This window comes from Helianthus annuus, chromosome 7 (assembly GCF_002127325.2).
Source record: "Helianthus annuus cultivar XRQ/B chromosome 7, HanXRQr2.0-SUNRISE, whole genome shotgun sequence".
NCBI classification, from domain to species: domain Eukaryota; kingdom Viridiplantae; phylum Streptophyta; class Magnoliopsida; order Asterales; family Asteraceae; genus Helianthus; species Helianthus annuus.
The window spans coordinates 74,603,268-74,628,865 of NC_035439.2; the positions used below are offsets into that span (position 1 = coordinate 74,603,268).

General features: G+C 38.9%; 1 protein-coding gene across 1 annotated transcript; it reads left to right on the forward strand.

The window, feature by feature from the left end:
• The first annotated feature begins 24,415 nt into the window (after nucleotides 1-24,415).
• LOC110875592 lies at nucleotides 24,416-25,048 on the forward strand. Its single transcript, XM_022123788.1, has one exon. It carries the CDS (start codon nucleotides 24,416-24,418, stop codon nucleotides 25,046-25,048), a length of 633 nt encoding a protein of 210 aa, XP_021979480.1.
• Nucleotides 25,049-25,598: the final 550 nt, after the last annotated feature.

The window sequence follows — 25,598 nt, forward strand, 5'->3', positions numbered from 1 at the left end:
CAAAGGAAAGATCAGGGAGAAGTGGATGAGGAATAAAAATTGATCAAATAAACATATGTTTTGGCATCATCTATTCTGAGGAGAGATTGTTGGAGCTACAAAGGAACAAATGATTTTAAAAGCCAAAACATGACATCTTGATCAGGAAAGAAATAGATGGTGACATTCTCCTCCCAAAGAGAATGAATCTTGAACACTAATTAGAACATCTGTTGACGACATCAAAGATCTGCTTGAAGGCATGTAACGTCTGTTGAAGAAGAAGAAACCTATGATAGATGGCCAAAGCCCTGTTGAAGACAAAGTACTGATCATCAAGACCAAACATCTGTTGTGGCCAAACAGATGTATGCTACAAGTCAATAGCGGTTTGAAGAATAGCGGTGTGATCAATGTAACTATGTTAACTTAAAATAGATGTTTTATTTAATAGATCAGATGATATATTTCTACAGATTTTAGCTGACATCTGAGGAATCTTTTCTGTTAGGAATGTTAGATGTCACTATCAGGGTGACGTTAGTTGATTGCTAACAGAGCTTTCATACTGGTATAAATAGGTCTCATGCGTTAGAGATCTATTTCATCACAAACACATACCTTTTGTATGAACATTAAATGTGTGATCAGGTTGAAGGCGAGTTTGTAAAATAAACTTGTAATTATGCTTACAAATACATTGAAAACACGGTTAAGTTAAAACTTTTATAATTTAAAAGTTTACAACATGATGTGATTAAATTCGACGTTTAAGATGACGATGAATTATACGTGCGGAAGCTTCGTTTTTGTGTGTTCGGTTCTTCATGGAGCTTGATCGTCGCCCGGCATCCCATGATGTACCTACATTTCATAAACCATGAAATAATTTAGTCATACGTAGTTTAAAACGGGTTTAAACAAATTCTGCGCATCTAACAATCGAAACAAAATAAATTTTCCAACTTATAAGTCTCTCGCGCCACGCGAGAGACTCAGTTAAGTTTGTCGCGTGCCGCGACCCGCGTCGCGTGGCGCGCCAGGATTACCTTATTCCCTCGCATGGCGCGAGGGAGGCCATTTTCCAGCGAGTGCAGGTTCTCGTCCTGCATTTCTGCCCAGTTATGTCTTTAATCGAAATTCGAACTTTAAAGTGTTGTAACTTTTTATCTACTTATCTGTTTTACCCGATTCTTTTTCCTATGCGCTCGAAATTTGATTCTCCATCGCAAGGAGATAAAATCCGAATTTCAAATTAATAAAATTCTGAATTTTTAAGCATTCGGCTTATTATTCAAAATCAACATTTTGACCCGTTTGTAATTAAGACCTCCAAACTTGTTTCTAGTTAATCATAAATCATATACCAAAGTATTTAACTCAAATCTCTATCTTGGATTCATAACTTTTGTGAATTGCGCGACGAACATCCATGTTACGCGCGTAAGTCTTTTTGACCCGTTTAGGGGGTTTTTGTGCCTTAAAGCATCAAATCCGCTCTTCTCTTTTCACACCTCGTGTTCCCATATTTAAATAACTACTTATATTCCACCGCAACTATTTTTGTGGTGGATTTACTCAAGGACCCCATAATCCCAAATTTTACCCTTCGTTTAGTTATTTTACATGAATGACCCGTTCTTAGGCATTTGACCTACGAAGTTTATGCCTACAACTCCTACATGTATCTGAGGTCTACATAATTATAATACAAGTTTCTAAACAGCCTCTAAGGGTCGTTTGCCCGGTTTACCCATCAAGGTCTTTTTGACCAATTCTAGTCTCTTATTTTACGACAAAAGACTCTCACCCATTATTTGACCAAAATAGCATTTTTAACTATAACATAATTATGCGTACCTGGCTCGGATCAACATATTGACCCGTTTTAACACCTTGTATTCACTTATTTGCTATTTCATAACCTTGCTAATTCATGAGCCGTTCATCCTGCGAGCATGAGACTCGACAAACACTTATTAGTCGTTAATTGTCAAATGGTATCAATATTACCATTTGATCCGTTTTACCTTTTTTATTAGTTTAGGCTTACTTAATAAGCAGCCATTCGAAAACTCATTTTATCTTAGTCTTTTCGTGACTAATTTACCGTTCCACCCCGTTTTACCATTACTATGGTTTTTAACACCTGTTTTTAGTTCCGATCGGTATTATTTCACGTCGATAACCATATTTCGAATATTATCTCTATTGTATTTATAATTTATAGAATGGATACGTATTCTACAAAAAGGTGTAAGTTTCACTTACCTTGCATCCGGTCATGCTCTTTTTCCGCCTACTCGCTCCGTTTGACCCGTTTCATTCCCAAGCTTCCACCTAGCTTGTTGAGCGTCAACTATTATCATAATTCGTAAGACGGTTAGATTAGTCATTATCACATACGACTATTCCATTCTACGAATTCTATGTCGAAACTACTATTCGACTTCATCATTGATAAATTTGACTTTTAAAAGTCTATTACCCTTAATCGTATGGGTTTCATATTTGCGTTCAATAACTTATTTAGGCGATCTTATCAACTATCCGGTAGTCATTATAATGATGCTACTGTTTTAAAATATTTTCTACTCAAGTTCGTTACGTTTCCTATACTTCAACTAGTTCAAGCGATTATCAAGACTAATTTATTCATGTATTTTTCGCAAGAACTAAGGGTTCTCATTTATAAGTGAAACGCGTTTTATCGTATCACTAGCATTCGTCTGAACACCTTTCAAGTTCTACATGTCACCTTGTAGATATCATGATTTCAAAGTTCCATGTACATGAATAAAATCACCAATTTCACCACAACATACTTAACCCATTGCATGGCAACTATGAATATAAACTTAAACTCACAATTTGTTCAAGTATCATTCCTAATACTACCATTCATGATGGTTTCAAACATGGTTATCTCATTAGCTTCATCATATTATCAAAACCCACTTGATAATTTACTTATTCATCTCTTAGAAGTAACCTACATCAAGTATTTCATAATTTCATCATATCTAACGAAATTAGGCATACATAAACATCTAATTTCATCTTTGGATCATAATCCACCAATTTATTTGCAAGTAACCTATTTGTCTCGAATTTCAACTTTAACCAATCTAGGTTTTGTGACATACCTTATGATCCCCATGACTAGGTGATCGTTTTTATGTGCTCATGCATCGATTTTGTAACATCCCGAAAACATGGATTCTTAAATTTGCAAATTTAATTGCAAATAAATTGGTAAAATAAAATAACTAGGAATGACACTAACCAACTTAGATAATGACTTGTGTGTAGTTGAAGAAATATAAAAAAAATAAACTAAGAGAAACTAGAGGGACCAAAAGTGTTTAACTTGAAACTAGTTTTAATAAAAATATTTTATTAAAACATAAACACTCCATTTGGAGTCTCCTGGAGATCGACCAGAACAAGGGTTGCGACCCCAAGCTCCATCAAAACGTAGTTCATCACAAAACTCACAAATTGAGGGCTCAAACCAAGTCAAATCGAAAATCGAGCATAGAATAGTGATCCTCATCAAAAGGGGGTTACAAGGTATGTAAAATTTGGTGTTAATTCTCTGTTTGAAATTCTCATGAAATTGGGAAATCTGAAAATTGATGTTGCATGTTTGCTATTTGGGTAGAATAGGGTTGATATAGTGTCTAGGAGTAAAACCTAGACAATAACATGCGAAATCATGGCTAATTCTTGAAAATCTCATGAACACATTGAAGGTGATTCATGGGTTTTGTGGGAAACTAGTAAACACTAGGGTTTAGAATGATTATTCTAGTGTAATACGGGTCATAGGTTGAAATTTAAAGTTAGACGCATGATTTTGATGATTTGACAAAATTATGCGATATATGGTTGAAATGCAGTTCTAAACAAGTCGTGATTGAACTCTATAGGAGAAGATACCAGAGCGTCGAGTGGACAAGCCGGTGGTGATTCGCGTTTGAAGGGCGTGCACTAAAGGTACGTAACTTTTGATTTCGTTACATTATTGATATACAATAGTCTTAGAAATGTTAATGAAATTGTAGTGTCAAATGCAAGTTTGGTATGTCATAGAAGTGACGAAGTTCACTCGACAACCAAATGGGTCGAATAATGGTCGAAATGGTAGTGTTCGAAGTGACTTAAACGTCACTCATTAAGTTTGAGTTATAATAGCGTAAACCATGGAATGGGCATGAGACGCTAAGGTTGACAAGCCCGGGAATGGGTAATTATAGTTAGAAACCAACGTTGATGAATTATGCAAGTATGTAATTTGACCCGTTACATTAAATGAATCGTTGTTAAATTTTGCGAAGTCTCATTTTAGGATAAATAGGGTGTCGATTGTAGCGACCATGATCGTTACTAGAATTACTAGTCTAAGAATGATAAAGAATCGTTTGGTAGTCATCATATTGGGGAATTCCATAAGATGAGCCAAACGGGTCATTTAATTGTGTACATTATTGTTTTAGTGTTTTGGAGAGTCAAAATGGAGTTGGAAATCACAAGAGCATTAAGCCATGAGATTGGTCAAGAAATGCGAGTGATGATAAGCCCGGGATGTTGGGTATAAAGCATCATAAGTTTACTAGCTAAATGGTAGTAAATTGTGTCAAGTAGAAATGGGTCGAATAAATGCATAACGACATATAGACTTTCTGTCCGTAAGTTAAAATTTTGGTATGACTATCGTATTAGGCACGTTGGTAATGAAATTACAGACATATAGGAAAAAGAATCACTAAAAACGGACTTACGGATCATAAGTTATGGCTATTTTAAGTTGGGACTTGATTAAACTTTGAGCTGGGAATGTACAGCATCAAATAAACGAACATTCTGTGAAAATCAGGGCTAGGCGTGACACCTAGGCCCTTGGCGTCACGCGACGCCCCCTTGATCCGAGAAAATTTTATTTTTTGATTGTTTGACTCTTGGAACTTGTTTATATCCATTGTAACTTTATCAAAACTAACATTTGTTGTGGTTTTGATCTTAGGTGATGTTGGAACTAACCTGAAGATGATCGAGCTAGCTTTTGAAGAACCGAACACGATTTACAAGCTTCCGCAATGTTTTAAACTTTAATAGATTATGTTTATGGTTTGCAAACAAGTTGTTGAACAACTTTTGGATGTTTTAACTTAGTCGTTAGTCGACTAAGGTCTTTGTTACTAATGAACTATACTTATGAAATCTATGTTAACTAGGCATCTTTTATCTAAAATGGTTTGAACTATTATTAAATTCAAGTAAATTAGACGGGTGTTACAAGTTGGTATCAGAGCTTAAGGTTGTCAACAAAGTGTTCGGTTCAAGCTTGATTGATCGTCCGGTAAGAATTAATTAATTATTTTAGTAGATCTTATTTAATGTAAGAAACAAGATGTGAATTAACGTGCATGGGAAAAGCGTGCTAACACACTCAGACCCGGAAAGTGCACTAAATGTGAACGTTTAAAGCAAGTTACGAACTTGGCTAAACCGAAGCAAATAAAGCTATGTTATAAATGAAATGTTTAGTAATTGATGTAAACATTTCAGTTTCAAGATGACAGAAAGAAACGATGATGATCCGGTGCCGACAAGCACCAAACAAATGAAAGAGTTAATTGCCGAAGAAGTGGGGAAGGCAATTGAGGATAATATATCCGGTTTCATAGACAAAATTCAAAACACAGTGTTATCATTAGTTGAAGAACGAGTTAAAAGGTTGGAAGATAATTTCAACCTTATGAGAGAAAAATCCGGAGAACGCAAAGGGTGTTCGTATAAGGAGTTTATGGCGTGTAAGACGCCAATTTACAACGGGGAGGTCGACCCGATAATATGCCAAAGATGGCTAAACGATGTAGAAGGGGTATTTGAAAGGACCCATTGTGACGTAAGCGATTATGTGGCTTACGGAACGGGTCAATTAAGGGGTCAAGCCAAGGATTGGTGGGATAACAAAAAGAAGGAGATTGGAGCTGAAGCGGCAAGGGTTATGACGTGGGACGAGTTTAAGGTACCACTCCTTAAACACCACAGTCCCAAGGCGGTCATCAACAAAATCAAGGAGGAATTCATCCAGTTAAGGCACAAGGGTGAAACGATTGATAAAATCACGGGTATTTTCATGGATAAGTTGAGATTCTGCGATGAGCTAGTAACTACCGAGGAGAAGAAAATATATTATTATTATAATATGTTAAGTGCATAATATCGGGAGTTTATGACTCCTTCCAAGTATGAGACGCTCACTGAGATCATAAATACGGCTCGGGAAAGAGAAATTGAACTCAAGAAGCAAATTGAACGGCGCGAACGAAGGGCGATGGATGTCAACTCGAGCCCTATAAAGAAGGCTCGAACAAGTGAGACGGTAAAGGAGACAGATGCGAAGGGTGGACCACCGAGTTGCAAAGTCTGTGGAAAGGGGCACAAGGGCGAATGCCGCTTTAAAGACAAAACCATGCCCCATATACGGAAAGATAGGGCATACGGCCGCGCTATGTCCCGGGAAAGTTTCGGTGTGCTATAAGTGCTATCAGCCGGGCCACAAAAAGTCGGAGTGCCCGGAATTGGACGGAAAAAGGAATGAGAAGGATGTGCAGATGGAGGCACAAAAGGCAAGGGCCAGATCCTTCCAATTAACCGCAACCGAAGTAAAGATAGAACCTGATGACGTTTCGGGTATGTTTCTTATGAATTCGATTTTAACACAAATTTTATTCGATACGAGTGCGAAATATTACTGAATCTATGCGATAGGTCGTAAAAGTATATGGGAAGGAAAATGTAAAACCAATGAAACCGAATTGCTAAAAACGTTAAGATAAAGAACGCGGGTAACGAGTTGAAAGGAAGTAGGGGTATAAACCAGATAACGGAATGAATGGGATAAACCGACGCGAAAAAAAAGGGGCGAAGATCTAATAAAATGGTCTATGGGGCAAAGTAAAGGAACCCACGGGTTGATAATATAAAGCGTGGAGAACCAATTATGATTTCTCGCGTAAAATGATAATCCCGAAGAATAATCCTTGTCGTCAATTCCTCGATAAGATTAATCGACATGGTTAAAGAGAAAAACATTAAACTAAAATTCAGATTTAGTAAAGAAACGATGTTCTAACACCTATGAATACCGAGAGAGAAATTAGAAAATGGTTAATACTAAATAATATAGGTCTAACGCCGAAAGCTATAAGATGATGCATTCGGTGGAAAGATTCTTAAGAATGAAAAGTCGATGTAAAACTAAACATGGCGTGATGTGATCACGGACACAAAAGTAATATAGAATGTAATCACGTTATAGTGTGAATGACTAGATATGAAATTATAAGCACGCAAAGGGCCGATGACGGCAATATTGCATACCCAAATGACGAGGTATGAGGTAAAATGGTGACCAATTAGGGGGGGGGGGATATTCCACGGTCCTCCCAACCGCCGAGGTGATCCCACCTCGCAGACCGCCACCCAGAAAGCCTGAGTCTGGGGGTAAATCCGCTACCGTAGGGGCATTGGGAACGAGCAAGACTCGAACCCGCCACCTCCGGTTTAGAATGCGGGCTGGTGGCCATTGGAAAATGGTGACCAATTAGTTTAGGCAATAAAACAAGTTGTAGCCTAAATAACACTGTGACCTATGTAGAGCGCTTGTTAATATTAAACTAGCCTCAAGTAAGTATGCTGACAGACTCAGTAACTGAATGGTCAAAAGACAACCCGATTAAAAGGGCAACAAAGGATAGGAAATAGGTGATATAGTTATGCTAAAAGTTTTCCCCAAGGAAGGGTGTTATCCGATTCAGAAAAAGAGAGAAACTAAGCCCGAGGTTTATCGGGCCATTTAAAATCATCGAACGGGGTTGGCAAGGTGGCTTATCACCTCGAGCTACCTATATCCATTATGATGATATCAAAGTGGATAATAGCCTGAATTATGGGGTGAGACCATTGGAGATTTTGGATCGGAAGGTCAAGCAATTGCGAAACAAACAAATTGATCAAGTCGAGATCAAGTGGGAGCATAGGAAAGGCTCGGACACTACGTGGGAGTCCGAAGAGGAGATGCGACGTCTCTACCCTACATTATTTGGTATGTACTTTGGTTTCGGGGACGAAACCCTTTTAAGGGGGTGGACTTGTAACATCCCGAAAACGTGGATTCTTAAATTTGCAAATTTAATTGCAAATAAATTGGTAAAATGAACTAACTAGGAATGACACTAACCTAGTTAGATAATGACTTGTGTGTAGTTAAAGAAATATAAAAAAAATGTTGGGATTGAACCCTACCAAAGGAACAAATAATAAAAGCCAAAACTGGATCACAGCAGTAGATTCAGAATAAGCAGATGTTTGGTTGCAAGTCTCTCCCCTTGAAAGTGGTTTCAGCATCTGCTGACCTCCTATCTGCTGATCATACAATCTGCTGACCTACAACTGCTGACCAAGACAAAGTCTGATAGAAGAACTAAAGCTCTGCTGCTCGATCTACTGCCTTGGTTCAAGCACTGCTGATCATGACAAGTACTGCTGGGTTCACAGCAGTGGAAGGTTGTAGCAGCAGTTTATGTTTAGTTTATGCATTGAAATGTAATATCAGTAGTTAGCATAACAGTGTTTGTATAGATCAGAGGTTAGAGTTTGTTAGGAGGTTAGATGTCACTTTCATGGTGACGTCAGCTTTGATGCTCAGTGGTTTGCAAGTGCTTATATATAGAACAGTACTCTGTACTATTCTGTTTAGCTCATTCACCATTTTCTTTCTGCACGAACAAACACTGAGCTCAGGCTGAGGGGGAGTTTGCATATCATACACACATTGTAATCAGAGTTTAAATAAATTTAATCATTTGATTCAGTGTTAGAAAATGTATGATTGATAGCATTTCTTCTGTTTGATTGTGAAAAGTTTGGTTCCATTAAATTCCGCTGCACTACTCTTTCATTTGTTCATCTAAATTCAAACACTAATCACAATCAATCCAAACTCAGATCCTAACAATTGGTATCAGAGCTAGGACAGTCAAACTTGATCTAACAATCATTTTGACGTTAATAGTTCAGCTCGAAATTGTTGATACAGATCGTTTATTCGTTGTGTTGAAAAACAGAGTAAGGTTTAATCACCGATAAAGTTGATTAATCAGTACCTGTAAAACAACCGGAAAGATGTCGCAATCACAAGATGATAAAAATAACATTGGCTCTTTGTTTAAACCACCTATGCTGAAAAGAAATGAGTACAACATCTGGGAGCGAAGGATGCGTCCCATCCTCGCTCAACAAAACACTGGATGTTGGAGGTCTGTCATTTTCGGTCCTCATGTTCCTATGGTGCCAAGCGCAGAGGACGCCAAAAAATCCGTTCCTAAACCAACTGAAAATTACACTGAATTGGATTTTCAGAAGTTTGAACTGGATGCCAAAGCGTTTAGCATCATAGCCTCTGCACTCCCCAACGAAATCTGTGTTGGACTGTTACATTGTGACAGTGCAAAAGAATTGTGGGATGCATTGAAGGAACAGTTCGGAGGAACAGAGGAGGTTATCGAAAACAATAGGGAAATTCTGAATCAGCAGTATGAAACATTTTGTCACATCAAAGGGGAATCACTAACCCAACAATTTGAACGTTTCAGTTGTCTCATCAGTGAGCTAAGGCTTGTTAAGGTTACATTTCCAAATGCAACCCAAAATAGCAGGTTCCTTAGATCACTGCCAGAAAAATGGGACACAATTGTTTTTGTCACCAGAAATTCAGCTGAATTCAAAGATCTGACCCTGACCCAACTCCATGGTAGACTCCTGACCTATGAAAGGGAGTTGAACCAAAAAAGGAGGTTGCAAGAGTCTGGTAAAGTTGCTGATGACTATTCATTCGGCAGCACAGCTCTGTTTGGTCAGGAAGAATCTGGCAGTAGTAGTAAGGATCAGAGTTATGATCATTTTATTGACATAACAGCTGGGGGTAACTTCGTCAACTCTGATTCTCACTCTACAAATTTTGCTTTCACAGCAAATACTGAAAACCAGATGTCAGATAATTTGTGTTTTGAGCTGAATGATTTGCAACATTTTGATCCCACTGACTTAGAGGAGATGGACATATTGCATCAGTTGGCCTTGCTTAGTGTAAGAACAAGCAAGTTCTACAAAAGAACAGGGAGAAAATTTCCAAGGCTTCATGGAAATTTAAGGGTGGGGTTGGATAAATCGAAAATCAAGTGTTACAAGTGTAGTAGGCTAGGTCACTTTGCTAGAGAATGTAGGAGTCAAACTACTGGTCCCATAATAACTCACCCTAGCACAAATCCTAGACCACAACAACAAAACACTGTGCACTTTACCCAATATGCCCTTGCAGCACATGTTAACACTGCTCATTATGCTGCAACCCTTGTGCCGGTGCATTATGTTCAAACCACTGTTCCACAAATTCAGTATGTTCAAGCCCCTGTCCCTCAGGCACAAGTGCAACCTGCTGCACCTCAAAGAGCTGCTCCAACTGTGACACAACCAGATCAGCAAAGCTTTTTCACACAAGGCTTTGTTGATTGTAGCAGCATGCCTGAAGAGCTTAGTGATGAAAATTTTGCTCTATATGCTTCTATTGATGCTTGTAATGATGAATTTTGTTTGATGGCATTAGAGTCAATACCAGAAGGGGATGAAGCTGAAGGTGAACAGCTAAGTGCTGAAACAGTGGATGAAGTTGCTGAAGTAGTGGTTACTACAGTTGCTGGTGAACCACTGCTGGAAGAAAATTCAGAAACCCTGATTGAACCACTGACCGACCCTTGGTCCAAGGAAGACAAAGAGGAAGAAGAGCCGAAGAAAGCTGGTGATGAAGAAGAGAGAGCTGATGAAGAAGATAATCATCAATGTGATTGTGCCATGATGGCTACTGCTAAGGTATCACCTCAACTTCTTGAAAAACTGTGTTCAGACAACTGTATTATTGTATTTGCTAACATTAAAGAGGTGAATGAAAATCTTAGAGATAAAATCTTGTCTGATGAGGTCAAATTTGAAAAGTCATTGAAAGAACTTAGAAACAAATTGGCTGAAAAAGATAAAGAGATCAGCAGATTGAAAGAAGAACAAAGCATAACCAAAACTCAACTCCAAACTATGGTAGAAAAATACCAAGTTTGCAAAAAGGAGTTAGAGTCTACCCAGATCACCTGTGAAAGGTGGGTGGAGTCTTGCAAAGGGTATGAGGTTATGCTTGAGAAACAGCTTAAAAGCAATGTCAAGTTTGGTATAGGTCATAGAAAATATGATGACATTGCAAGCACTGCTGCAATGCAAGCTGTTTCTTCTGAAATCATACCAACCAACAAAAATGGCCAAGAGGTTAAAATAACCGAAAAACTTGGTAACAAAATTACTCTGGAAAGATCTGTGGGATCCTCAACTTTTGAGGAAATTGAGAAATACCAATTTAAACCCACATGGTCTGATGAGTGTGATATCCTTGAAAATTTCAAACCAATGGATTTCACAACCACTGATGGTGTAAAAGCTCCAAAAGCAAGAGTCATTCCTATCAAAGATATCCCAACAGAGGTTCAAAACTCTGTTGCAAAGGAATCTGAGAAAAGAAAGAAAAGAGAAAAGATCAAAAACTTGTTTTGTGAATTCTGTGAAAAGAAGAATCATCTAACAAAAGATTGTTTTCATCGAAAAGCATATGATATAAACAAAACAAGCAACATTTCACCTGCTACAAGTTGCACCATCTGTGGTAAAAATAACCACAAAACTAAGGAATGTGTGTATCTCAAAAACTTTGATGAAAAGAAGAAAGAGTACACTGCAAAAACATCCTTAAGTTCATCAGCATCATCTGTTAAGTTCACCAAGAAACAACCACTGTTCATCCCTGTCCAAACTGCTGTCACAAAACAGCTGAACCAAACATCTGTTAAAAGGGATGTACAGGTGACAGATGCACCTCCGGCCAATCAATTCAGAAAAGGCAAGGAAAAAGCATCATACCAAAGGATTCCACACGTTTATGAGACTTACAAAAAGCCCTCTAAACCAAAAGTGAACAGGCATCCTTTTGCTTATCAACAGATGATAGGTCAAGACCCCCAACAGTGGTTAGAGAAATACATTCCCAAAAATGTACAAACCCCTGAGCTAACCACTGTCCATGCATCTGCCTCCATCCCAGACACTGTTGAGACCCCATCCAAAGCCCTGTTGGCTTTGGAAACCTTTTTGAACTAATCCTTTACTTCATGTGCAGGGAGCTTCTGCATGCTTAGATAGTCTTTGGTATGTAGATAGTGGAGGCTCCAGGCACATGACAGGATGTAAAGCCCTTCTTCAAGATTTCAAAATTCATGGAGGGGGTGATATATCCTTTGGTAATAATAGTAAGGGAAAAGTTCTGGGGTCTGGTACTGTAAAGTCTGGAAATGTAAAATTTGAAAATGTCAATTTTTTGATAATGTGAAATTCAACCTCCTGAGTGTGTCTCAAATGAGTGATAAAGGGTTTGGATCATTCTTCACAAAGGATTGTTGTAGGATTGTCGGACCAGAAATGGTTAGTAAGATTGAAGCAATAATCAAGAAAGGCTCAACAAAACTTGTTGCTCAAAGAAGTGGCAATGTTTATGTTGTTGACATGTCAAGAGAGTGTCCCAGAGCTGATGCATGTCTGTTCTCAGCTGCCTCTAACAAAGAGACAGAGCTATGGCACAAAAGACTGGGAAACACAAATCTCAAAACAATCAATGAAATTTCAAAAAATGGCTTAGTAAGAGGCTTACCACAAAAAATGTTTTCATGTCCTGAACACTGTGTTTCCTGTTTAAAAGGAAAACAGCACAAGAGCTCTTTTAAGTCCATTGAAGAGTCCAAAACAACCCAGTGTTTGCAGATGCTGCACATGGATTTGTTTGGCCCAGTGCAAGTCATGAGTCTCAAAAAGAAAAGATATTGTTTGATTATTGTTGATGACTTCTCTAGGTTTACATGGACCTTCTTTTTACACTCTAAAGATGAGACTGCAGGCATTTTGCAAGACTTTGTTACACAGGTTGAAGAGCAATTTGACCTTCCAGTAAAAGTCTTCAGGAGTGACAATGGCACAGAATTCAAAAATAAGGAGTTGGATGCTTTCTGTGTGAAGAAAGGGATTGTAAGGCAGTACAGCATTCCTAGAACACCAGAGCAAAATGGAGTTGTTGAAAGAAAGAACAGAACATTGATTGAGGCTGCCAGAACCATGCTTGCAGATTCAGGGTTGCATTAACTTTTTGGGCAGAGGCAGTAAACACTGCTTGCTATGTCCAAAACAGAGTTTTAATCAACTCCAGGCACAAAAAGACTCCTTATGAAATTCTGTATAAAATAAAGCCATTAATCTCATATTTCAAAGTTTTTGGTTACCCATGCTTCATTTTGAACTTAAAAGATTCTATCTCAAAATTTGCAGCCAAAATCGATAAGGGATATCACTTGGGATACTCATCCACTGCTAAGGCCTACAAAGTGTTTAATACATGGACCAAAGCAGTGGAAGAGACCTTGAATGTAAAGTTCAATGAACTTTCATCACTGAAAATCCCTGCAAATCCTGCAGAATTGTTTGATCTTGAAAAATTCACTTTTGAAAATACTGTTGTCAAGACTAACACTGCAGGTCCATCAGAGGATTCATCACCAGACTATGGATATGAAATCATCATTCCTCAAAAGTCTGCCTCAAGAAGGGGAGCATCAGTTGTTCAAAACAGTTGTCAAAGCTCAACCACTGCTACCTCAACAATTGTTGACCAAAGAAGCCCCTTAACCACTGCTTCCACCTCATCAAACACTGCTGAGAAAAGTCCTCAAACAGTGGATCAAAGTCAGCAGGTGTTCACACCTTTACCTCCAATGCCTCCACCATTTGAAGCCACTGCTGGGTCATCAAAGTCACAGCAGTGGTTAGCTCAGATGATACACATCTGCAGCCTTCACCACAAAATGCCATCATTCCCTACCAAGGAGAGCTAATCTTCTTGAAATCTCATCCACTAGATCAAATCATTGGCAACATCAATGAAGGGGTGCTCACAAGAAAGCAGTCCTAAAACATTTGTCTTTTTGCTGGCTTTCTATCACTCCATCAGCCAGTCAAGTACCAAGAGGCACTGAAAGACAACAGCTGGGTAGAGGCCATGCAAGAAGAGCTCCAACAGTTCAGAAGACAACAAGTATGGGAGCTTGTACCACTGCCAGAGAATGTAAGTCCAATTAGCATAAAGTGGGTCTTCAAAAACAAAACTGATGAAAGGGGCATTGTTGTCAAGAATAAAGCTAGGCTTGTGGTTCAAGGCTACAGACAAGAAGAGGGAATTGATTATGATGAAACTTTTGCTCCTGTTGCAAGACTTGAAGCAATCAGACTCTTTCTGGCCTTTGCTATCAACCACAATATCAAGGTGTACCAAATGGATATAAAATGTGCATTCCTCTATGGTAAGATTCAAGAAGAGGTATATGTCTGTCAACCTCCAGGTTTTGAGGATCCATTTTATCCAGATCATGTCTACAAGCTAAACAAAGCTTTGTATGGCTTGAAACAAGCACCCAGAGCCTGGTATGAAACTCTTTCCACCTTTTTACTTTCCATTGGTTTCACCAGAGGCAGGATTGATAAAACACTATTTTTAAAATGGAGAGTAAAGGATTTGATGATTGTCCAGATTTATGTGGATGACATCATTTTTGGAAGCACATGTAATAAAATGTGTGAAGAGTTCAGACAACTCATGACAGCTGAGTTTGAAATGAGTGCAATGGGTGAACTCCAGTACTTTCTTGGTCTCCAAGTAAAGCAGCTGCAAAATGGCACTTTCATCCATCAAGGCAAATATGCAAATGAACTTTTAAAGAAATTTGATATGGATGATTGTAAGCCATGTAGTACACCCATTGCAACCAACAAATTGGTCATGTCTGAAGAAAAGGATGATTTGGTTGATCAGACCTTATATAGAAGCATGATTGGGTCTTTATTGTACCTAACTGCATCTAGACCAGATATCATGTTTGCAACATGTGTCTGTGCAAGATCCCAATCATCCCCTAGAAAGTCAAACCTTATTGCTGTAAAAAGGATATTCAGATACCTCAAAGGTGCTCCCACACTAGGTATCTGGTATCCATCTGATGGTAAAATTGAGCTTTCAGGTTTCTCAGATAGTGACTTTGCTGGATGTGATAAAACAAGGAAGTCCACTTCAGGAGGGTGCCAATTCCTAGGCAATTGCTTAGTGTCTTGGCAAAGCAAAAAGCAAGCAGCTGTTTCCACATCCACTGCTGAGGCAGAATACATAGCTACTGCAAGCTGTACAGCCCAACTGCTCTGGCTTCAAAATCAGTTACTGGATTTTGGTATCACTGCCTTGAAGACCCCACTCATGTTGGACAGCCAGGCAGCAGAAAATATCATCAAAAATCCAGTTTCCCATTCAACCACCAAACATATCGACATCAGACATCACTTTGTGAGGGATTGCTATGAATAAGGTTTGATTTCTCTGCATCATGTTCCAACTAAGGATCAGCTGGCAGATGTGCTAACCAAAGCATTAGACACATCTACCTTTGAAAGCTTGATCTCTAGGATTGGTATGCTCAACATGGAATAACAGGCAAAATCATGTTTTTCTATGAATAAAAGCATTAAAATGTTTTCAGAAAATCAAAAATCCATCCTTAAAAATAGCTAAAAATGAATTTTTCATTAAAATCCTAAAAGTCTGCCATAACCACTGATGGGTTCAAAAGTCTGTGCTGCTACAAAAGTCTGTCCTCTGCTGAAAGTCATCCCCTGTTCTCATTTTCTTTGGTTAACCACTGATGGTCAAAATCAGTGGTGCATCCACTGCTAGGCTATCTACTGATGGTAAAAAGCATCCACTGTCATCCATTATCACAACAACTACTGTCTTCACCAGTTGTTTTCACAACCTGTACTGTTTAAAAGTACAGTCCTTCACCTCACCAGGGGATGGCATGCGGGCAGTACTTAGGGGTCAGACCTTTTGTAACTGCTGCCACGTCAGCATTCACTCTTCTTCTATAAAACCCCCTTTTTCAACACCCAAACAAGGTTTCACTGTCAAATTGAATTCTCAAAAATTCTCTTCTCAAAGCAGTTTCCATCACATTTCGTCAAATTCCTTCACAATTTCATCTTCGATTCTCATCTTCAAAATGACAAAATCAAAATCATCCGCAAAAGCTTCTAAAGGGGCCTCTCAAAAGGCTACCTCCACCGAAATCCCACACAAACCATCTCATAATCTACTGGGTCTTCTCACAAAACCCGGTACCATCAACACATTTGATTCCATCCTCGATCTGCTCAACGCCTCAAAGTACAAAACTTTGTTAACCGCTGATGCACCGATTTACCTGCAAACTCAGAGAGAGTTTTGGAAAAATTGCATCCTTGAAAAACAAGGAAAAGATGTCATAGCCATTAACTCTACTCTGCAGAAGAAAGCAGTCCGAGTAACACCACAATCAATATCTGAAGTCTTTCAACTCGATGATCTGCAAGGTAAAGACTCTTTCCCTAAAAACGAGTTAAAAATTGACTTCATTGAGAGAGGGTATGCAGACACAATGAAGAGGGACACCTTACAAAAAGGTTTCTTCCCTTCTGCAACCAGATTTTTATTTCATACCCTTCTCATGTGTGTTTCAAACAAAACCACTTCCTTTAATGAAATACCAATGAAAATTCAAAACATGGGGTATGCTATTTTACAAGGAGAAAATCTTAACTACTCCAAGGCAATTTTCAATGATTTGTTTAAAAATGTTGAAACAAAATCATTCTTACTGTTCCCAAGATTTTTAAGTTATTATTTTGAGAAAACGTTCAGTAAGGATGATATTGCGGTAATAAACCAAGGTGACTCTTTTCAAATAAACAGCTTAACTGCTGAAACATTTTCAAGAATGTTAGCACCTTGTAAAACACAAGCAGAGGTGCCTGAGCAGACTTTAGCAGCAAACACTGCTCCTCAGGTATCTGCTGCTGAGCCCACTGCTCAAGGTGATCAAGGCAGCCAAACAACTGTCTTGAAACCCACACCTAAAATCACAAAAAACCACAGAAAAAGAAAAATCAAAAACCCCCCAAACCCATCAAAAAAGCAACTCTGGAGGATGAGATACCAGAGCACCTGCCTGTGATTGCACAATAATCACAACAAACCACTGCTGCTACTTCCTCACATCAGTTGGTAGAAATATCTCAACCTATACCTGAAACTCCTCCTGTCTCTTCACAAAAAGAACAGGTTGTACACACAGGGTCACCACATCATGAGGCTCTGGAAGCACTCGTTTCCATCCTCCACAGCCCAATACCTGGGGCAATTCCGCTTTCTAAACCTACCTTCACATCCCCAATTCCACCAAACACCAAACTGCTATTGGATGCAATTGATTTGAACCTAGCACAAACCAGTCCTTCTCAATCACCTGTTCATGAGAAAATACCTCAATAAGAGACTGGGCTTGATGTATCAATCTTTGCTAACCCACCAACACAACCAGAGGAGGTTACACCCCTTGAGTTACACGTAACTCTTGGTGGTATTCCAAGTGAAGCAGCCACTACAAGTGTTGAACCTACATGTTTACACTTGAACAGTGGTTACATCAATAAGACTTCCTTGGAGGCAATTCCTTCTATAACACCTCTGTTATCTGCCAGTGAGTTTGTACTAACCACTGGTAACATCAAAAGATTATCAAGTGTTGAAGGAAGAAGACCCCAGTACCAAGAAAAAGGGGCATCAGTTGTTGATGTTTGGAGTACACTCCCTACTTCAATTTCTGATAAAACCACTGCTAGTGGGAAATCAGATGATCCCATTAAATTGGGTGATGTTTTAAAGTACCAAGAATTAACGGAACGTGTTGAAAAATTGGATACATCTGTTGCAGAAATTAAAGAAATGCTGCAACAGTTGTTAACAATTCAAAAGGTACCATCCACTGCTGTTTCATCTCAAACACCTGCTCCATCACCAGCAGATGTTACAAATGAGCTCTGGAACCTCTTTCAACCTTTTCTCCATCAACAATTTCAGTTGGCCGAGCACTAACATGCCAAACATGTTCAAAAGCTCAAAAAGGCAATGGAGTCTAGGTTCAGGGATACAAACGATGACATCAAGGCTCTTAAGGCCTATTTGCTAAAAACCACTGGCACTGCTCCTCTGACTGTACTTTATATTGATGACCTCCCTGCAGATAATGCCAAAAAGGGGGAGAAAATGAAGGAGTGGGTAAAGAAGGGGATTGATAATGGGCTATACCTTGACACAGAAAAGGATGCAATGCTCAGAGATATTCCTTTGCCAGATGGTAGTAAAAAGGTTGATGTTACCAAAAATGCACTTGATGATGCTGTCATAAGTGTAAAGAAGGATAGAGCGGCAAAGGATCTAGCAAGGTGGAATGAGGAGAAAAGAGCTTTCATGAAGCTGAATGCGCAGGGTTGTTCTGGTGAAAAGGATGATCAAAATCCGATTCCAAAAGGAAATCTTACTAGAAAAGTAAGGAAACCCAAATCCACACCATCCAGCCTTCAAAAGCACACTCCAAAACCACTGTCCAAAAGCCACCAACATCAAACCTCCACCCAAGCAGTTGTTACAACAACTGCTCCCACTCAAACACACACCACTTCAACACACACCACTACCACTGCTTTATCACCACCATCAGTTCCTGCCCTAAAGCAGATGACAAAACATCTGTTGTAATGACAACAGTGGTTGAAACACCAGTTGTTTCAACAGCTGTTAGTCAGTCACAAACCACTGCCATCCAAATCACTCCCACTGATCCACTCAAAACATCATCTGCCCTCCCTAAAATAAAAAGGAGAAGGGTTGTCATATCAGATGATGATTCTCCATCACCACCACCAAAAGCTTCAAAATCCCAAGCACTTATCACAGTTTCAAAACCCATTCCTCTCTCTTTAGCTCAACTGTACAAACCCTTACCTCCTGCAGGTGTTCAAATCCACACCATCCAGCCTTCAAAAGCACACTCCAAAACCACTGTCCAAAAGCCACCAACATCAAACCTCCACCCAAGCAGTTGTTACAACAACTGCTCCCACTCAAACACACACCACTTCAACACGCACCACTACGACTGCTTTATCACCACCATCAGTTCCTGCCCTAAAGCAGAAGACAGCAGATGACAAAACATCTGCTGTAATGACAACAGTGGTTGAAACACCAGTTGTTTCAACAGCTGTTAGTCAGTCACAAACCACTGCCATCCAAATCACTCCCACTGATCCACTCAAAACATCATCTGCCCTCCCTAAAATAAAAAGGAGAAGGGTTGTCATATCAGATGATGATTCTCCATCACCACCACCAAAAGCTTCAAAATCCCAAGCACTTGTCACAGTTTCAAAACCCATTCCTCTCTCTTCAGCTCAACTGTACAAACCCTTACCTCCTGCAGGTGTTTAATTTCCTCTTGAACTTGTGACAGTCAGAGATGAAATTAAGTCTTTCTACTATGAGGATGACCCTGCCAAAAGGAGCTTGCCATCGATTGAAGGATATCCCAGGCCAACTAATATTGAAGAATACTTGAAAATCAAGGCCAAGCAAGCAGAGGATATCTCAATAAAAAACAAACAAGGGAAATCTGATAGAGAGTATCAACAAAACTATCAGTTTCTACTTACACAGGTCAAAGCTTTGGAACAATTTGCAAAAAATGTATGTCAGCAAATCTCTGAAAGGGCAGATGAGTCCTTGAGAAAAGACTACATTGAAAATATAATGACCTACAAGACATACAAGGGGGAGAAACACATGTTCAGAAACTGGACCATTCCTGAGCTTGAAGTGGAAGTAGCCAGGATTCATGAAATGATCAAGAATAAGGTCGAGCAGACTCCCCCAGAAAAATTCAAAAAGGTTGAAGCTGATAAAGCTTTAGAGCTGAAGAGAATGAAAGAGGAGCTGATAATTGCTAATTATGGGTCAAAGAACTCTGTGTCTAAGTGGGGAGAAGCGAGGGTCAGGGCCACCTACAAAAGGTTGGAAGAGCTAAGGAAGAAAGATCCAACAGCTCCACAAAAGCCTGATTACTCCAAAGCAGAGGTTTCAAAAGGATCATCAAAGCCACATCCCAAAAGAACCACTGCTCCTGCTGGTACTGCCATCTACAAAAGAAGGAGACAAAGCCAGTTAGGTTCTGAAACAGTTCAAGAGATTCTTACTGGAAATGCCATTGTGAAAAAGGGCACGTTGCTAATGTTGAAAGAAGAATCTGAACTGGAAAAATCTGCACATACTGCTCAGCCAGTTATGAATAGGCTAGCCTCACCAAACTCCTCAACAAATAAAAATCTCCCAAGAAACCCATCTCGCCTAAAAATACAAAAGTGGAAAACTGATAAACAGAACCACGTATTGACTATGGTCAGGGCAGATGGCGAAGTGAAGAAATTTACAAGGGAACAAGCTCTTGGCCTGAGACTTGAAGATTTGCAGGATCTCCTTGATATTCCACTTAGCAGGGATGAAGATGATACAGATGCCTTAACCTTTGAACTACAATTCAAAGGGCAAATAAGGGAACTGTTGTTGAGGCAATAAAAATCTACAATAATGGAGAGTTTTGGCATTATCTGTTCCAGGGGGAGATTGTTGGGATTGAACCCTACCAAAGGAACAGATAATAAAAGCCAAAACTGGATCATAGTAGTAGATTCAGAATAAGCAGATGTTTGGTTGCAAGTCTCTCCCCTTGAAAGTGGTTTCAACATCTGCTGACCTCCTATCTGCTGATCATACAATCTGCTGACCTACAACTACTGACCAAGACAAAGTCTGATAGAAGAACTAAAGCTTTGCTGCTCGATCTACTGCCTTGGTTCAAGCCCTGCTGTCATGACAAGTACTGCTGGGTTCACAGCAGTGGAAGGTTGTAGCAGCAGTTTATGTTTAGTTTATGCATTGAAATGTAATATCAGTAGTTAGCATAACAGTGTTTGTATTGATCAGAGGTTAGAGTTTGTTAGGAGGTTAGATGTCACTTTCATGGTGATGTCAACTTTGATGCTCAGTGGTTTGCAAGTGCTTATAAAGTGAACAGTACTCTGTACTGTTCTGTTTAGCTCATTCACCATCTTCTTTCTGCACGAACAAACACTGAGCTCAGGCTGAGGGGGAGTTTGCATATCATACACACATTGTAATCAGAGTTTAAAAATAAATTTAGTCATTTGATTTAGTGTTAGAAAATGTATGATTGATAGCATTTCTTCTGTTTGATTGTGAAAAGTTTGGTTCCATTAAATTCCGCTGCACTACTCTTTCATTTGTTCATCTAAATTCAAACACAAATCACAATCAATCCAAACTCAGATCCTAACAAAAAATAAATAAACTAAGAGAAACTAGAGGGACCAAAAGTGTTTAACTTGAAACTAGTTTTAATAAAAATATTTTATTAAAACATAAACACTCCATTTGGAGTCTCCTGGAGATCGACCAGAACAAGGGGTGCGACCCCAAGCTCCATCAAAACATAGTTCATCACAAAACTCACAAATTGAGGGCTCAAACCAAGTCAAAATCGAAAATCGAGCATAGAATAGTGATCCTCATCACAAGGGGGTTACAAGGTATGTAAAATTTGGTGTTAATTCTCTGTTTGAAATTCTCATGAAATTGGGAAATCTGAAAATTGATGTTGCATGTTTGTTATTTGGGTAGAATAGGGTTGATATAGTGTCTAGGAGTAAAACCTAGACAATAACATGCGAAATCATGGCTAATTCCTGAAAATTTGATGAACACATTGAAGGTGATTCATGGGTTTTGTGGGAAACTAGTAAACACTAGGGTTTAGAATGATTATTCTAGTGTAATACGGGTCATAGAAAGTGATTTCTGAAATGATGATGTTTAAATGTTATATGAAAGCTTTATTGATGTTAAGTTTAGCTAAATAACAAGCTATGAACTTGAATATGAATGATATAAAATTTTGCCCGTTAAGTGTTTGTAAAAATGCCCCAAAGAAGGCTCGAAATTGAAATTTAAAGTTAGACGCATGATTTTGATGATTTGACAAAATTATGCGATATATGGTTGAAATGGAGTTCTAAACAAGTCGTGATTGAATTTTATAGGAAAAGATACCGGAGCGTCGAGTGGACAAGCCGGTGGCGATTCGCGTTTGAAGGGCATGCGCTAAAGGTACGTAACTTTTGATTTCGTTACATTATTGATAAAGAATAGTCTTAGAAATGTTAATGAAATTGTAGTGTCAAATGCAAGTTTGGTATGTCATAGAAGTGACGAAGTTCACTCGACAACCAAACGGGTCGAATAATGGTCGAAATGGTAGTGTTCGAAGTGACTTAAAGTCACTCATTAAGTTTGAGTTATAATAGCGTAAACCATGGAATGGGCGTGAGACGCTAAGGTTGACAAGCCCAGGAATGGGTAATTATAGTTAGAAACCAACGTTGATGAATTATGTAAGTATGTAACTTGACCCGTTACATTAAATGAATCATAGTTAAATTTTGCGAAGTCTCATTTTAGGATAAATAGGGTATCGATTGTAGCGACCGTGATCGTTACTAGAATTACTAGTCTAAGAATGATAAAGAATCGTTTGGTAGTCATCATATTGGGGAATTCCATAAGATGAGCCAAACGGGTCATTTAATTGTGTAAATTGTTGTTTTAGTGTTTTGGAGAGTCAAAATGGAGTTGGAAATCACAAGAGCATTAAGCCATGAGATTGGTCAATAAATGCGAGTGATGATAAGCCCGGGATGTTGGGTATAAAGCATCATAAGTTTACTAGCTAAATGGTAGTAAATTGTGTCAAGTAGAAATGGGTCGAATAAATGCATAACGACATATAGACTTTCTGTTTGTAAGTTATAATTTTGGTATGACCATCGTATTAGGCACGTTGGTAATGAAATTACAGACATATAGGAAAGAGAATCACTAAAAACGGACTTACGGATCATAAGTTATGACTATTTTAAGTTGGGACTTGATTAAACTTTGAGCTGGGAATGTACAGCATCAAATAAACGAACATTCTGTGAAAATCAGGGCTAGGCATGTCACCTAGGCTCTTGGCGTCATGCGACGCCCCCTTGATCCGAGAAAATTTTATTTTTTGATTGTTTGACTCTTGGAACTTGTTTATATCCATTGTAACATTATCAAAACTAACATTTGTTATGGTTTTGATCTTAGGTGATGTTGGAACTAACCGGAAGATTATCGAGCTAGCTTTTGAAGAACCGAACACTATTTACAAGCTTCCGCAATGTTTTAAACTTTAATAGATTATGTTTATGGTTTGCAAACAAATTGTTGAACAACGTTTGGATGTTTTAACTTAGTCGTTAGTCGACTAAGGTCTTTGCTACTAATGAACTATACTTATGAAATCTATGTTAACTAGGCATCTTTTATCTAAAATGGGTTGAACTATTATTAAATTCAAGTAAATTAGACGGGTGTTACAAGTTGGTATCAGAGCTTAAGGTTGTCAACAAAGTGTTCGGTTCAAGCTTGATTGATCGTCCGGTAAGAATTAATTAATTATTTTAGTAGATCTTATTTTATGTAAGAAACTAGATGTGAATTGACGTGCATGGGAAGAGCGTGTTAACACACTCAAACCCGGAAAGTGCACTAAATGTGAACGTTTAAAGCAAGTTACGAACTTGGCTAAACCGAAGCAAATAAAGCTATGTTATAAATGAAATGTTTAATAATTGATGTTAACATTTCAGTTTCAAGATGACAGAAAGAAACGATGATGATCCGGTGCCGACAAGCACCGAACAAATGAAAGAGTTAATTGCCGAAGAAGTGGGGAAGGCAATTGAGGGTAATCTATCCGGTTTCATAGACAAAATTCAAAACACAGTGTTATCATTAGTTGAAGAACGAGTTAAAAGGTTGGAAGATAATGTCAACCTTATGAGAGAAAAATCCGGAGAACGCAAAGGGTGTTCGTATAAGGAGTTTATGGCGTGTAAGCCGCCAATTTACAACGGGGAGGTCGACCCGATAATATGCCAAAAATGGCTAAGCGATGTAGAAGGGGTATTTGAAAGGACCCATTGTGACGTAAGCGATTATGTGGCTTACGGAACGGGTCAATTAAGGGGTCAAGCCAAGGATTGGTGGGATAACAAAAAGAAGGAGATTGGAGCCGAAGCGGCAAGGGTTATGACGTGAGACGAGTTTAAGGTACCATTCCTTAAACACCACAGTCCCAAGGCGGCCATCAACAAAATCAAGGAGGAATTCATCCAGTTAAGGCAAAAGGGTGAAACGATTGATAAAATCATGGGTATTTTCATGGATAAGCTGAGATTCTGCGATGAACTAGTAACTACCGAGGAGCAGAAAATATATTATTATTATAATATGTTAAGTGCAGAATATCGGGAGTTTATGACTCCTTCCAAGTATGAGACGCTCACTGAGATCATAAATACGGCTCGGGAAAGAGAAATTGAACTCAAGAAGCAAATTGAACGACGCGAACGAAGGGCAATGGATGTCAACTCGAGCCCTATAAAGAAGGCTCAAACAAGTGAGACGGTAAAGGAGACAGATGCGAAGGGTAGAACACCGAGTTGCAAAGTCTGTGGAAAGGGGCACAAGGGTGAATGCCGCTTTAAAGACAAACCATGCCCCATATACGGAAAGACAGGGCATACGGCCGCGCTATGTCCCGGGAAAGTTTCGGTGTGCTATAAGTGCTATCAGCCGGGCCACAAAAAGTCGGAGTGCCCGGAATTGGACGGAAAAAGGAATGAGAAGGATGTGCAGATGGAGGCACAAAAGGCAAGGGCCAGATCCTTCCAATTAACCGCAACCGACGTAAAGATAGAACCTGATGACGTTTCGGGTATGTTTCTTGTGAATTCGATTTTAACACAAATTTTATTCGATACGAGTGCGAAATATTACTGAATCTATGCGATAGGTCGTAAAAGTATATGGGAAGGAAAATGTAAAACCAATGAAACCGAATTGCTAAAAACGTTAAGATAAAGAACGCGGGTAACGAGTTGAAAGGAAGTAGGGGTATAAACCAGATAACGGAATGAGTGGGATAAACCGACGCGAAAAAAAAGGGGGCGAAGATCTAATAAAATGGTCTATGGGGCTAAGTAAAGGAACCTACGGGTCGATAATATAAAGCGTGGAGAACCAATTATGATTTCTCGCGTAAAATGATAATCCCGAAGAATAATCCTTGTCGTCAATTCCTCGATAAGATTAATCGACATGGTTAAAGAGAAAAACATTAAACTAAAATTCAGATTTAGTAAAGAAACGATGTTCTAACACCTATGAATACCGAGAGAGAAATTAGAAAATAGTTAGTACTAAAGAATATAGGTCTAACGCCGAAAGCTGTAAGATGATGCATTCGGAGGAAAGATTCTTAAGAATGAAAAGTCGATGTAAAACTAAACATGGCGTGATGTGATCACGGACACAAAAGTAATATAGAATG

Coding starts and splice junctions, on each gene's coding strand:
- LOC110875592 (XM_022123788.1), top strand. CDS start 24,416: ATGGGTATTTTCATGGATAAGCTGAGATTCTGCGATGAACTAGTAACT.